We start from the raw sequence: 14,615 nt of genomic DNA on the forward strand, positions 1-14,615 counted from the left end.
TACACACACACCAGGATTCTAACAGATATTTGCACACCAGTGTTCATAGTAGTAGTATTCAAAATAACCAAAAGGTAAAAGCAACCCAGTGTCCATCAAAAGATGAATGGGGCTTCCCTGGTGGCGCAGTGGTTGAGAGTCCGCCTGCCGATGCAGGGGACGCAGGTTCGCGCCCCGGTCTGGGAAGATCCCACATGCCGCGGAGCGGCTGGGCCCGTGAGCCATGGCCGCTGAGCCTGCGCGTCTGGAGCCTGTGCTCCGCAATGGGAGAGGCCACAACAGTGAGAGGCCCGCGTACCACAAAAACAAAACAAAACAAAAAGATGAATGGATAAACAAAATGTGGTCTCTACATACAATGGAATATTATTCAGCCTCAAAGGAAGGAAATTCTGATGCATGCCACAACATGGATGAACCCTGAAGACATTATGCTAAGTGAAATAAGCCAGTCACAAAAGGACAAGGATTCCATTTATATGAGGTCCCTAGAGAAGTTAAATTCAGAGATGGAGGGTAGAATAATAGACGCCAAGGGCCGGGGTTGGGGAGAAGGGTGGAGACACTGTTTAATGGGGACAGAGTTTCCGTTTGGGATGATGAGAAAATCCTGGAGATGGAATGGTGGTGATGGTTGCACAAGTGAATGTACATAATGCCACTGAACACTTAAAGATGGTTAAAATGGCAAATTTTATGTTATGTGTATTTTACAATAATTTTTCAATTAAGTTAAAAAAGAAAAAACCAAACACTAAAGACTCAGTGGCTCAGAAGTTGCCCACAGCACCTGGATGCACAAGCTTGGAGGCCCAGAGTGGGGCGCCCGAGTAGCAGCTGCACCTGCGTTTCCCATGGTCGGCCAGTCGCAGGTCATCCCACCACACGGGGTTCGCAGAACAGGTCTGGGGTCCCAGAAATCTGGGCAGGATCACACAGGCCTGCTGCATAGACTTTTAAGAGGAAAAAAAATTACTAGCATTTCATTTTATTGTCCGGAAAACCATAACTGAAGCTAGTTAAGCCCTTGTGAAATGTCTGCCTTTCAGAGTGTTCTTTCTTCTGACAATAAAATAACCCTTTGTGATTTCATTGGGCTAATTCAGAACTTTTTTCCTCTGTGTAAACTGTTTTACAAGCAAATTTTTAAAAGCCTCTCAAAGCACAGTTGAACGCTGCATACAGGACTGAAACATTTAATTTTCTCTAAAGGAGCAGTCTCCCAGTTGGTTCCCCCTGTCTGGAATCGCAAAGGCTGAGTTTCCTGTGAACCAGGCGTTGAGACCTGGCTTTCTCAGTCTCCTCCAGCATTTCCTGGATGATAACTTGCAGGGCTTTTCCCAGCAGGCTAGCTGGAAGCGAAGGAGATAATGGAGGGACATGGACGAGCGCCGCGCATCCATTTCCATGATGCAAAGACAGGTAGTAGGTGTAATCGCAGACGTACCTACAACCACACAAAATGCCAAGTTACTCCTTGGACCAGCCTCTAACCTCAGTGAAATGTAAGCAGAAGTGGCAATGCAGCATCCGCAAAGCATGAGGGAAGACTGCCACCAGGGAGACCCAGGTTTTGTTCTTCTGCCAAAGAACATGCTGCTGGGAATGAGCCATGGAGAGACCGGCTCTTGGCCTCATGTCCAGCAAGTGACTGAACCCTGGAAGGGACCAGATTTTCAACCAACTAATCCAAAACGTTCTCCCCCCAACCCCGTGAACCTTTCTCATTCATGTCTGCATTGAGTCATTTTGTTGTCACAGCTGCTCCAGGTCTTTGCTCACAACCCTGCAACCTCCACCTTTAGTAGGAGTTAACATAAATCTTTACGTTAACGGATCCAGAGATGAGACAGGAAGAAACAAAAAAAAAGAAGATAAGAAACAAAAAAAAACTAGATGGAACTAGCTGGGAAGAGATGGCCGCAAACCTGACCTCCAACAGACCCTGGGTCTCATTATATGTTGATTTTTCTAAATTAGCATATTAAATGACACATCTACCGGCTGCCATAGCTGGACATTAAGGACCAAAAAAGCATTAAAAAGGGGGTGGCACTCCACTCCCCTGAAAAAGCCCTGCCCCTTCCCAGGCAGACTAATGCCTATGCCACCCCATCATTAGCCTCACTCCTATCTTTCAAATTAAATCCCTCTCACCAAGTGGGTGATAAGTTGACTTGTAAACTTAGTCCCTGCTTCTCCAATCTCTGACTGCTGAATGAGGCTTAACCCAAGCAGGAAAAAGAACCCTCTCCCGCTGAGGCAGGGCGCATCGGCTCGGCTAGGGCCTGAGCAGCGTCCATACAACTTCATTTGGTAACAAATTCTGGCATCCAACAAGGGGCTCATTCTGTCTGTTAACTCAGGGTTACTCACTGACCCAGGGCCAACAAAGCTGGCTAAATAACTGAGCTGTTTGCCCCAGTTCTCAACCGCTGGGCCAGTGAGGGCTACTAAATTAAGCCTGAGATTGAAAAGCAGCCAAGGATCAAGTGGAGCGCTCCTCAGGTAAAGAACATCTCTTTGGGGGTCCCTGGTGGCGCAGTGGTTGAGAGTCCGCCTGCCGATGCAGGCGACGCGGGTGCGTGCCCCGGTCCGGGAAGATCCCACATGCCGCAGAGCGTCTGGGCCCGTGAGCCGTGGCCGCTGAGCCTGCGCGTCCGGAGCCTGTGCTCTGCAACGGGAGAGGCCACGACAGTGAGTGGCCCACGTACCGCAAAAAAAAAAGAACATCTCTTTGTTTCATGTGTGTGACGTGAGCCCTAGTCTCTGTTCTTGATATGAGTGAAGCTTCAATCTCTGTTCTATGTGGTTTCGTTTGTCCTAATGCTCTTGGAAATACATGCCACAACTGTGGGCACGGGTTGAGCACTTGAAGGCCACTATGGCGTTTGCCACCAAAAAGGATAAGTTGGTCATGCACCAGCGTAGATGAGCACTGGGTACCCTGCCAACCAGAAGCAAATGTCCGTGTAAGCAGGCACACTGTAAAACGTTCACAGCCCCAACGTCTACCGCGCTCCCACCTCTAGGGTATAGTCAAAAATGCAAGAGCACACCTTTTGTGTTGGTTCCTCTTGCCCTAACTTGCCATCCCGGGGCAAGGTATACGTCTCTGTTGGGTAGGTCCCTCCCTACTACCCTCTACCACAGATCCCTAGGGATCCCTCCTCTGAGACATGAACCCTTTAAAAACCTTGTTTTCATCAGATTTCAGGAAAATCACGTTGTCTAGTTGGGGAAGGAAGAAGAGGACCCCAAACTGTCCAAAGTCCTTGGGTCCTCGTGGCTGAGAGTATAGAAAACTGGACACGTGCCAAATGCGCATTCGGCCTCCCTGTCTGATTACCTGTAACGGAGCAGGGACACACCTTTTGTGAACAAGCCTCCCTGACTCCCGGAGAGGCTCTTTATCTGAGCAATTTATCTGATTAGAGAACCCTTATTTCCCACTCCCCCTTCACCCTGTCTCTGGGGACTGTTTGCTGAAAGATATCTCCTACAGCCCCACAGCGGGTCTGGGAACATCTAGTCACTGACTTAAGAGGGGCTTTATAGGGGCTTCCCTGGTGGCGCAGTGGTTAAGACTCCGTACTCCCAACGTTGGGGGCCCGGGTTTGATCCCTACTCAGGGAACTAGATGCCACATGCATGCCGCAACTAAGAGTTTACAAGCCACCACTAAGCAGGCCACAAGCCAAAACTAAGAAGCCGGCGAGCCGCAACTAAGGGGACTACCTGCCGTAACTAAGACCTTACACAACCAAATAAATAAAATAAATAAACGTTAAAATAAAAGGGGGGAACTTTATAACTAAGGCCCTCTTGGACAGTGTCTCCCCTACCAGCCCCTGCGAAGATTGGTTCAGGTTTCAGTTAGAGCTCCTAAACCGCTTGGTGTGGGTCAATCTTGTGGGATCTGCATAGCCACCAACCCTAAGAAGAGGCCACTGGGAAGTTGGAAACAGACTAAATAAGGACTCCCCAGTATGGGTAATCAAGCCTCTATCCCAGTGTACGCTGTCAAGGTGCATTCTCCATAACTGGAAATTCTTTGAGTAGCGCCCACTAACAGGGAGACAGCTTATTTTCTGCTGTAACACCGCATGCCCCCAATATAAACTGGCAGATGGAGAAAGTCGGCCAACTAACGACTCTCTAAATTCTAATACTATTTTTTAATTTGACCTCTATTGCCAGCGTTAAAAAAAAAAAATGGGATGAGATCTCCTATGTCCAATTTTTCATGGCCCTTAGCCAAATAAAGGGCTTCTGGAAAAAATGTGAGGCTAGTTCAAATTTCTCTTTCCTGGAATTGGAATCTCAGCCTGAGGATCCTCTTGACTTCCCCCCTCTGCTAAGGGTAGCTGCCCCCGCTTCCAACAGTTCACCTGAGACTCCTGAGTCATTGACATCTACCCCTACCTCTCCTGAATCCCTGATGCTCTCTACTCCCTCAAATTCACCACCTCCCTACCTGGTGCCCCCTCTTCCGCCCAATGGGTGGTCCCCCTCCCTGACTCTTTCACCTCCAACTCTCAGTACACCTTCCTTGGGGACTAGTCCAATGCACACCTGTAGCAGCATTCAGTACCAGCCCTCTGGAATCAATAAGCTATTCCCCCTTCAGGCGGTTCCCAATGCAAAGGGCAAACTGACCACTGTGTTAGGTACCCTTCTCTTCCTTGGATCTCTATAACTGGAAGGATCGATCCAAGGGTTTAAGGGAAGACCCCGAGGAAGTCCTTAATTTAGTCTGGGGAATACTGCATTTGAGTGGATACACAAACCCTCCTAAACATCTTATTGTCTGGGGAAGAAAAGGTACTGATTATAATTAATGCAAGGGAGGAAGCTGCTAAGACCAATCAAAATAACACGGGGCGTGCTGTATACCAGCCTGGAGTCCAGGCTGTTCCCAACACAGACCCTGGGTGGGGCCATCTAGAGGAAAATGGTCAGCAGCACCTCACACATTTCAGGAATTTGATTCTGAAGGGCATTCAATTAGCGGGGAAGAAACTCATAAATTGGAGTATGTTCAAGGAGTCATCCAAGGACTGAAGGAAAATCCCTCAGCCTTCCTTGAGCACCTGAGGGAGTGCCTCCGAGTATATACAAACATAAACCTGGTGTCATTGGAAGGGCAGGTCATTATTAAGTACCATTTTATTTCCCAGAGTGCCCCAGACATTAGGAGAAAATTACAAAAGTTGGAGACAGGGCCCACCACACCTACTTCCGGGCTGGTGGAATCAGCATTTCGGGTGTTTAACAACCGGGATCTGGAGGCCGATACAAAGGAAGATAAACGAGCAGAACAAACTGTCAGTTCTCTGGCTTTAGCAATTCAGGGTTAATCGACCTCCAAGGGATGACACCCCCCCGCAAACACACACACACAAGGGACCCTGTAACATCAATGAGTCGCCTGGGATTTCGAAGACCATGCTCACAGTGGAGAGAAGGGCTTAAAGCCAATCAGTGTGCTAACTGCATAGAGGAGGGCCACTGGAAGGGGGACTGCCCCAAATGTCTCAGAAGGAGACTAAGTGGACCACCATGTCCTGGCCCACCCTCATTGGCCACACACATAAAAGAAGAGGACCGAAGGGGCCCAGGGTCTCCTAGGAGTGCCCCGGAAATTACCCCCAAGAAGCCTTGGCTGACCCTGACTATAGGTGGTAAAAAGGCTGACTTTTTAGTCAACACAGGAGCCACCTACTGGGTCTTGAACACCCAACAAGGCAAAATGACCAAAGATAAATGTAAGATAATGGGAGTGAAAGGGAAGCTGCAGGAACGCAATATTATAGAGCACCTTGAGTGCAATTTGGAAGGAAAAAAGTTATCTCACTCTTTCCTGTATGTCCCAGAATGCCTAATTCCTCTAATAGGAAGAGATTTACTATATAAATTGGGAGCAACAATTTATCTCAGAGACACAAAACTTAACATCAAAATACCTAAGACTCCCTTCCATTCCATAGCACTCATGCTACCACCCTCTTCGGATTAATCCCTCAGTATGGGCCCACGACACCGTGGGCAGAGCCAGGAGGGCACCAGTCATGGTCAAGCTGCGACCCGCCTACAATCACCCAAATAAAAAACAATACCCATTAAGCAGAGAAGCCCTAGCAGGTATTAAGTAGAAAGTCTACTCAAACAAGGGCTTCTTAGACCCTGCCATTTTCCTTGCAACACTCCTAATCTGCCAGTAAAAAAAAAAAAAAAAGCCCAAGAGATACTGGCTAGTTCAGTACCTCCAAGCTGTAAATGAAGCTATGGAGGAAATTCACCCAGGGGTGCCAAATCCCTACACCTTACTCTCTACCCTAAACTGCGAAAGGATTTGGTATTCAGTGCTAGATTTAAAAGACACCTTCTTTTGTGTGCCCTTAGCCCTGTAATCTCAGTACATTTTTGCATTTGAATGGCAGGTGGCAGCATGAGAAAACATTTTTGCTGGATGGTTCTGCTCCAGGGATTTAAAAACTCTCCCACCCTTTTCCGAAAGGTTTTAGCTGAGGCTCTTAGTGACCTTGAGTTAGAACAAGGGAGTAGGACTTCCCTGGTGGCACAGTGGTTTAGAATCTGCCTGCCAATGCAGGGGACACCAGTTCGAGCCCTGGTCCGGGAAGATCCCACATGCCGCTGAGCAAGTGAGCCCGCATGCCACAAGTGCTGAGCCCATGCACCTAGAGCCCATGCTCCACAACAAGAGAAGCCACCGCAATGAGCAGCCCGCGCACAGCAATGAAGAGTAGACCTTGCTCGCTGCAACTAGAGAAAGTCCACATGCAGTAACGAAGACCCACCGCAGCCAAAAATAAAATATAAATAAATTAATTAATTTTTTTTAAAAAAGAACAGGGTACTATACTTCAATATGTGGATGACATTCTAATCACCACCCCACCAAAGAGCTTTTCGACCATAACACAGTTAATGCCTTAAATCATCTGGCCGAGAGAGGATATAAAGTTTCAAAGGAAAAAGCCCAAATATCCCTCCAGCAGGTAGAACACTTAGGGTTTAATAATAGAAAAGGGGCACAGAGCACTTTCTGAGAGGAAAGAACATATTTGCAAGATGGCACTCCTAGTACGAGAAAACAGCTCCAGGGTTTCCTGGGAATGCCTGAGTTCTGCCATATATGGATCCCCAATTCTGCCTTAATTGCTAAGCTCTAGTATGAACAATTAAAAAGGAAGGAACTTGACCGTTTTGAGCAGACCCCCAATTGTGACTGGGCATTCCTAGAACTCAAAAACCATCTCATGAGAATCCCCATGTTACCTGAGTCTACCCTTCCATCTACATGTACATGAGAGAGGAGAAACTGTCCTGGGCTTGCTTAAACAAAAACTTGGACCACTGACTCAGGTTGTAGCCTGTTTTTCTAAACAATTGGACCAAACTGCTAAAGGATAGCCCCCATGTTTACAGGCTGTAGCTGCTACTTCTCAAAGAAGCGAACAAATTAACTTTTGGACAGCCCCTGACCATCTGGACCCCACACCACCTCATAAAGGTAAGGGGGGCAGACTGGTTATCCCCTGGTCAAACCCTGCAAGTCCAAGCCATGCTTCTAGACAACCTGTCTGTGACTCTGAGGCACTGTAATGTCCTTAACCCTGCCTCCTTGCTACATCAGACAGGTCCAAAATTAACTCATGATTGTGAGGAAGTTATGGAACAGGTTTATTCCAGCAGGGCTGACTTAAAGAGCTTCCCTAGAGAGAAGGCAGGATTGGAATGGTCCACTGGTGGGAGTTGCTTTATGAAAGATGGAAAACAAAAGGCAGGCTACACAGTGGTTTCTGTCACTGAAGTGGTAGAAGCTAAAGCCTTGCCCCCTGGCTGCTCTGCTCAGAGGGCTGAGTTAATTACCCTGATCAGAGCACTAGAACTGGGGAAAGGGAAAGTTGTCAATATCTACACTGACTCTAAATATGCCTGTTCAATCCTGCACGCCCATGGGGCCATCTGGAAGGAGAGGGGAATGCTGACCTCAGGGAATAAACAGATTATAAACTGGGGGGGAGGTGAATTATGAGGCTGCTGGAGGCTATACTCCTGCCAAAGAGTATAGCCTGTATTCACTGTAGAGGCCATCAAAAGGGAGAAGCAGAAATAATAAGAGGAAATAACAGAGCAGATATGGCAGCTAAACAAGCAGCAGAGGGTGGGGACAGACTTCAAACGTCACTCCTACTGGTACCCCCAGATCCTAACTCTTACACTCCCATATACACCCCAGAAGAAAGAGAAAAGCCTTTGAGATGGGGCTATTTTAAAAGCCCAGAATATCAGGAATGGAGGGTTAACAATCATGGGCAGCTGTTCTTCCCATCAGCTACTGCACTCCAAGCCATCCGGGAAGCTCACCAGAGCACACGTTATGGGCAGGAGGCCCTGTGTCAATGGCTCACCAAATCCATGACTAATCCCAACTTCTGAAGTCTCCTTAAACAGGTGGTTGAAGCTTGCCCTGTCTCCAGAATAACCCCAACACTTACCGCCCACCAAGGTCAAGGGAGTGACCCCCACCCAGTACAGAGGCACACATCCAGGTCACGACTGGTAAACTGATTTTACAGTAATGCCCCAGGCACAAGGAAATTTTTAGATATTTGCTGGTTTTGACTGACACCTCTGGCTGGATGGAGACATTCCCGACCCAAACCAAGACTAGCTCGGAGACCTCTAAGGCCCTGCTCAAAAAAGTAATCCATCAGTTTGGGCTCCCTAAACCCATTCAAAGCGACAGTGGGCCCGCCTTTGTTTCTCAAATTACTAAGGAAGTCTCTAGAGCCCTAGGAATTAAATGGAGCTTACACTCTTCTTGGAGACCACAATCTTTAGGAAAAGTAAAAAGAACAAATGAGTCTCTCAAAAGAAATTTAGCCAAACTATGTCAAGAGACTCATCAACCTTGGATCTCCCTTCACCCCACAGCACTTTGGAGAATGCAATTAGCCCCTAAAGGAAAGCTCAGGTTAAGTCCATAAGAGATCATGTACAGGAGGCCCATTCCTGAAGGACCTGGCTACAAAGCCAGCCTTAGGGATATGGACCAAATGAAATATGCCTTACAGAGAGGGGAATTCATCAAAGCTTTACACACCTAAGGGAATCAGGAATTGCCTTCCCCTTCTGACATGGTTTTACATTCTTTGTACCCTGGGGATTGGGTTTATTTGAAAACCTGGAAGGCTGGAAATCCACAAGACCAGTTAGACCCCAAGTGGACAGGACCTTATCTTCTCATCTTGACCACTCATTCAGCCTGACAATTGCAGGGCATAACTCCATGGGCCCACCATACCAGAGTGAAGACGGCACCTCCACCTGAGGAAGAAGTTACTGAGCCATGCACCCAATACACCTGTGAACCTGTCACACACCTTAAGTTACTTTTGAAAAGGACTAACTTACCGATAGATAAGTAATGTGGTGGACAGGCTTATTAGTTGGCCTCATCATTACTATTGCCTTGCTTGGCTTCTGCTGTTCTGCCAACCCCCCTCCCTCTGGCAAACGCCTCCTCTGAACATGCTGGACATATGGGATACTAACATTGGAAGCAGGATGAGTGGCCATTATTGTCTATTGTTTCTTCTCTGCTCTATCTATCTCTTACGACCGTCCACACAGAATGGGAATTCAATGCAATAGTAAATTTCTCGAGAATTATAGCCTGTGGAGAAAATCTATCCCAGTGCTGGATCTGTCACCCCCACTCTCCAAGTGACACCTATGGATTAAAGGTATTACATTTTACCTCTAAGAATGATAACCTCACTCTCACCTTGGCTAAACCTACCCCTCTTGAAGTTCATATCCCATCCCTAACGCAGCTTCCCTGCTTGGATTCCCTCTAACGAATACAAAGCACTCACTCTAAAGTGCCATTGCTCTGATCGTCCTGCTGCCACTGCCCCTATCAAACGCCCCTACCAAAGGGAGGAACTTGCAATAACACCTTAGGGCTGCTCTGGACTCTGATCAATGCTTCTTCCATTATCCCACAATTTAAGTACCCCGGGATTGACTCCTGTGGAAATCTCACCTGTTGGTGCCCTCTGAACCAACCTGATGAATACACACAGGGACCGGAAGGGAGATGTACTTATTGGAGAGGGAAAATGCCAGTTCTCTGGCATTTAGTATATGGCCCTCCTAAGGCCTATGGAAAAGCCACTAGTGAAGAATCCCTCAGTAACCCCTGCTATGCAGGTGGGCCTTTCTCCCCACACTGCAAGGGCACCCCCTCTTGGGCTAGCCACTTATGGAGGTGGTTCAACTCCCCAGAACGTAAGCTCCCCCTGGGTACCTATTCCTTTGTGGCCCAAGAATAAACCAACTGCCCCATCAAACCAACCCCAACTCCTCCTTCCCTTCTCTGGGGTGGGCTCTAGCCCTTCCTTGTTTAGATAATGCCCAGTTGGGGGAACATTGCATGCTAGACCAGCTAAATTCTCAGAACCTACGCATAACCATTCATAATATCACCCTGCCCTGAGATAAAAGAGCAATAGGACTCATTCTGGCAGGAATAGGGACTGCTCCAGACTAGCAGCTCCCTGGGGAGGCTTCGCATACCATGAAATCACTCTACAAAATCTCACCCAGGCCTAATTGCTATTATCCTCCTGCTTATCTCTGGGCCTTGCCTCCTTAACTGCCTTGTTAACTTCCTTAGTAAACAGCTTGAAGCCATCAAACTTTAGATGATACTAACACAAGGGTACAAGCAACTGGGACTGCAGCTTGGCGAAAATCAGACTTATTTTAGCCTAGTCAGGAACAGTTCTGCTCCTCTAATCCAGGCAAAAATTATGCTCATGTTCAGCAGGAAGCAGTTCAGAAGTCAGACCTTTGCCCTTCAACGCCCCTCAAGAATGAGGAGCAATAACAAGGAAAGGGGGATTTTATTGCCAGAGCTGCTCCAGGTCTTTGCTCAAAACCTGCCAACCCCCACTTTTAGCAGGAGTTAACATAAATCTTTAAGTTAAAGGATCCAGAGATAAGAAAGAAAGCTACAAACAAACAAACAAAAACAGGTGGTACTAGCTGGGACCAAGATGGCCAGGAACCTGACCTCCAACAGACCCTGAGTCTCATTATATGTTGATTTTACTAAACTAGCTTAATATGCTTAATAAGACACACCTACTGGTGTCCAGGACCAGCGATTAAGGACCATAAAAAGGATAAAAAGGGGGTGGCACCTCACTACCTCAAAAAAGCCCTGCCCCTTCCCAGGCAGACTAACGCATATGCCTCCCCATCATCAGCCTCACTCTGCCTCCCTTTGTCTTTATCTTTAAAATTAAATCTCTCTCACCAGGTAGGTGAGAAGTTGATCTGTGAACTTAGTTCCCACTTCGCCATTCTTTGGCCACTGAATAAAGCTCGAACCCAAAGGGAAAAAGAACACTCAGAGGCCAGGCTAGGACCTGAGCAGGGTTCATAGGACTTAATTTGGTACCAATTTGTTCATTCATTCTTTGCAGGGAGGAGTAACTATCTCCTAGGGGGTCAGAGTCTGGAGAAAAAAAGGTAAATTAATCTTCATCTGGGCTAAACCAGAAGTTAATTCACAACTTTGCCAGCAATAAAAAAAAATAAAACATCCATAAAATGTTAGTGGCTCTCAACTTCTCCATCCTACCCCTTCTCCTCTGCCAGCCACCAGGCCGGTGAGTGGGAGGGGGACTCGGAACCAGGCCTGGGCGTGAGTGAGCAATGGGCCAGTGTGCAGGGTGACTGGGCTGTTCCCCGCCGCCAAGCACCCAGCTGGATGGCACAGGATGGTACATCCCAGGAGAAAGGCTGGTCAGAGGCCACTTCAGCCCTTCCTCCTCCCCTACGTGCCCAGGAACAAAACGCACCTGCCTGCGTCTCGGGAAAAGGCCACCTCCACGCCCTCGACCACCGCGCGCCTGCTGACGGCCCTCATGCTGACTCCCGAAGCGATCACTTCCGGGCCATCTGGAAGGCACACGCCACGCTCAGGGTGGAAGCCTCGGATGTCGGCATCCCTGTAGCCCCAGTTCTTGCCGCACTGTTCCAGAAAGATGGCCTTGGCGGTGGGGTCCATGCCCACATGCACAACGAGCTGTGTGAACACACGTGGCGGCAGGAGATTAGGGAAACTGAGGTCTGCTCTGCCCCCCAGACCACACAGAGGGAGAGCTCTGGGGTGCAAGACACCTCAACATCCCAAATGTGCCAGCATCACCCCCATCCCCTGCCTGCTTCCCCTGATGAATGTGCTGGAATGAAAAACAGCTGGATAGAAACCCATGTGGCATCTTTTATATTTTAAAATATTCTTACAGGGTAGTGTATTCCCTTTTTCCCTGGGGGATCCAGCTGGTATCTAAGCGTGTCCCAGGAGAAGTTTAGCCTTTCTGTGGAGGCTTCCATCTCTTTTATGAAACTCTTTAATAAAGGAAGTTAGTAACAGTCTAATAAAATATTGTTAGAATTTTTTGAGCTGATTATTTTTCCTCTTTGAAAAAATAGCTGATTGTTTTATCAAAATATTTGGGGTGTTGTCTTAATGGTTTGGTGGTCTGTGTTTTATTAATATTATCTGGTCATCGTGTTTGGGGGATATTTGTACCAGCTTCCTATATAGTAACTCTGTTGTGGTAAGATAGGCTGGGAGTGATGAAGATGGGCCTCCCCAGGTGGGCCACTCTCCCGTCTCCCAGTGGGGGCTGCCCTCAAACTGCTCTCCTAGGTCCAAGAGGTCCTTGCCTCTCAGCCCACCTCACAACCCACCTGCCCTGCAAGGGCCTGGCTGGGACCTAACCCAAGGGCCTCTCTGTTAGGTGGAAACTACCTTTGGGTCCGGGCTGGGAATAAAGCTTCCATTTCTTTTCCTCCTTCTTTCTCTCCAGAGTCTTATTCCAAGATCTACTCTGTCTTTCATCTTAAACTTTTACAAATAGACCCTTATGAAATCATCTGGGCCCTTACTGGTGGGATGAGGGGGCAGGGTACACTTCAGCCATTAACCCTAGAAACAGCGTCCTGGGGTTCACAGGTTCTGGGTCTCCACCACATAATCAGCCCTCTGTCCCCCAGCCCAGCTGCCTCCCCAGCTGTCATTTACTTGCGGTTGAAGATCCTCCCAGATTCTGGTGACCCTCTGCTTCACCTCTCTGTAATCCACTGGCAGTTGAAGAATCCGCAACTCCACCTCCATGTCACGACCCAGACCCAGCTTGGAGAGTTCCTGCAGAAAGAAACAGGTGGACTCACCTTTCCTTATGGAGGGCCAAGGGGAGTTCCTGAAAAGCCAACATCGGGGTCATCCAGTCCATTCTCAGGGCCTTCTGTGGGCCTGGACCCTGCCCTCAAGGAGTGGCAAGGGGCCAACAGGGGGGCCATGGTTCCTGCCCTACACACAAGGCCCCACAGAGCTGCTTCTGTCAAGGTGCACATACCCCAAAGGCATGCCTGACCCAGTCTGCAGGTTAGGAAGTAGTTCACAGAGGGGATGCAGAGGAGTTCTAGGGGACAGATGGGGGTGAGTTGGATGAAGAAGCTGGAGAAGAGTGTGCCGAGCAGAGGGAGCTGCAGAGGCACAGGGAGCTTAGAACAGGAATTTATCATCTCACAGTCTTGCAGGACAGAAGTCCAAAATCAAGGTGTCAGCAGGGTCATCCTCCCTCTGTACCTGGTAGGAGAAGGATCCTACCTTGCCTCTTCCAGCTTCTGGTAGCCCCCAATAGTCCTTGGCTTGCGGCAGCATAACTGCAGTCTTCACATCACCTCCCGTTTGTGCATGCTTGTTTTTGTGTCCAGATTCCCCGCTTTATAAGAACACTTCACCCATTACACTCTATAAGGCGGTGCTTTCCAGAAGGTTGATGGCATTACTCTTGCCAAAGTAGAAAGTTCAAGGAAGCCAAACTGTAGTTCTCTGTGGCCTTTATAGAGCTATAGGTGTGGAATGGAGTGCATTTGACATTGGACTTGACACCTCTGTGTATTTTACTTATCTGAAAGACAATGCCCAGGAGACTGAAAGGCCCTGCTTCGGTTTATCAGCTGTTTCCTTTCAAGCCTCTAATCTGATGCTCAAACATCCTTGACTAGTGGTTGGCATTAGAATCCCTCCACTGTTGGGTTCTAGTGGAACTCCTGGTCTAGGGCTGCCCTCCACAACCAGCCACCTTGACATTTCAGTGCAGGAAATAGGAATAGGCACTCTAGGTGGAATAAATACAGATGTCACACATTGCCTCACATCAGCTCAGGTCATGTTTTGCCATCAAATAGATTAAGGAAAACTTTTAATATTTAGAAATCTTTGGATGTCAGAATTGCAGATAAGGGATTGTGGACCAGTATAAACTTGAACTTGTTCAAGTATTACCATGGAATTATTCTCCAGTATCTTCCTGGCATATTTTCTCTCCCTAACTAGAATGTCTCCCTCTTCCTCTTTCTCTCCCAGTTGTCCCTACAGGGAGAGCTGGCAGCTAGGGAGATCTGCCCTGTCACCAGCTCTAGGGACTCTGCTAAGGGGCAGTCAGCCTCCCCTGGAAAGAGGTGACCACTGTCGCCCACACTGTGGTGCTGGAAGT

At 48.1% G+C, this 14,615-nt stretch overlaps 1 protein-coding gene across 1 annotated transcript in view; it reads right to left on the reverse strand.

Annotated features, from left to right (window-relative positions):
* Nucleotides 1-653: 653 nt before the first annotated feature.
* The window catches only part of PGPEP1L (pyroglutamyl-peptidase I like), a 49,257-nt gene continuing 35,295 nt past the window's right edge, over nt 654-14,615 (reverse strand). The window contains 4 exon segments of the mRNA XM_082649090.1: nt 654-1,326; nt 1,329-1,447; nt 11,904-12,130; nt 13,136-13,258. Of these exon segments, the coding sequence (XP_082505216.1) occupies nt 1,295-1,326; nt 1,329-1,447; nt 11,904-12,130; nt 13,136-13,258 (501 nt within the window). The 3' untranslated portion in view covers nt 654-1,294.

The sequence above is a fragment of the Grampus griseus genome, assembly GCF_964374135.1.
Source record: "Grampus griseus genome assembly, chromosome: 2".
Classification (NCBI taxonomy): Eukaryota; Metazoa; Chordata; class Mammalia; order Artiodactyla; family Delphinidae; genus Grampus; species Grampus griseus.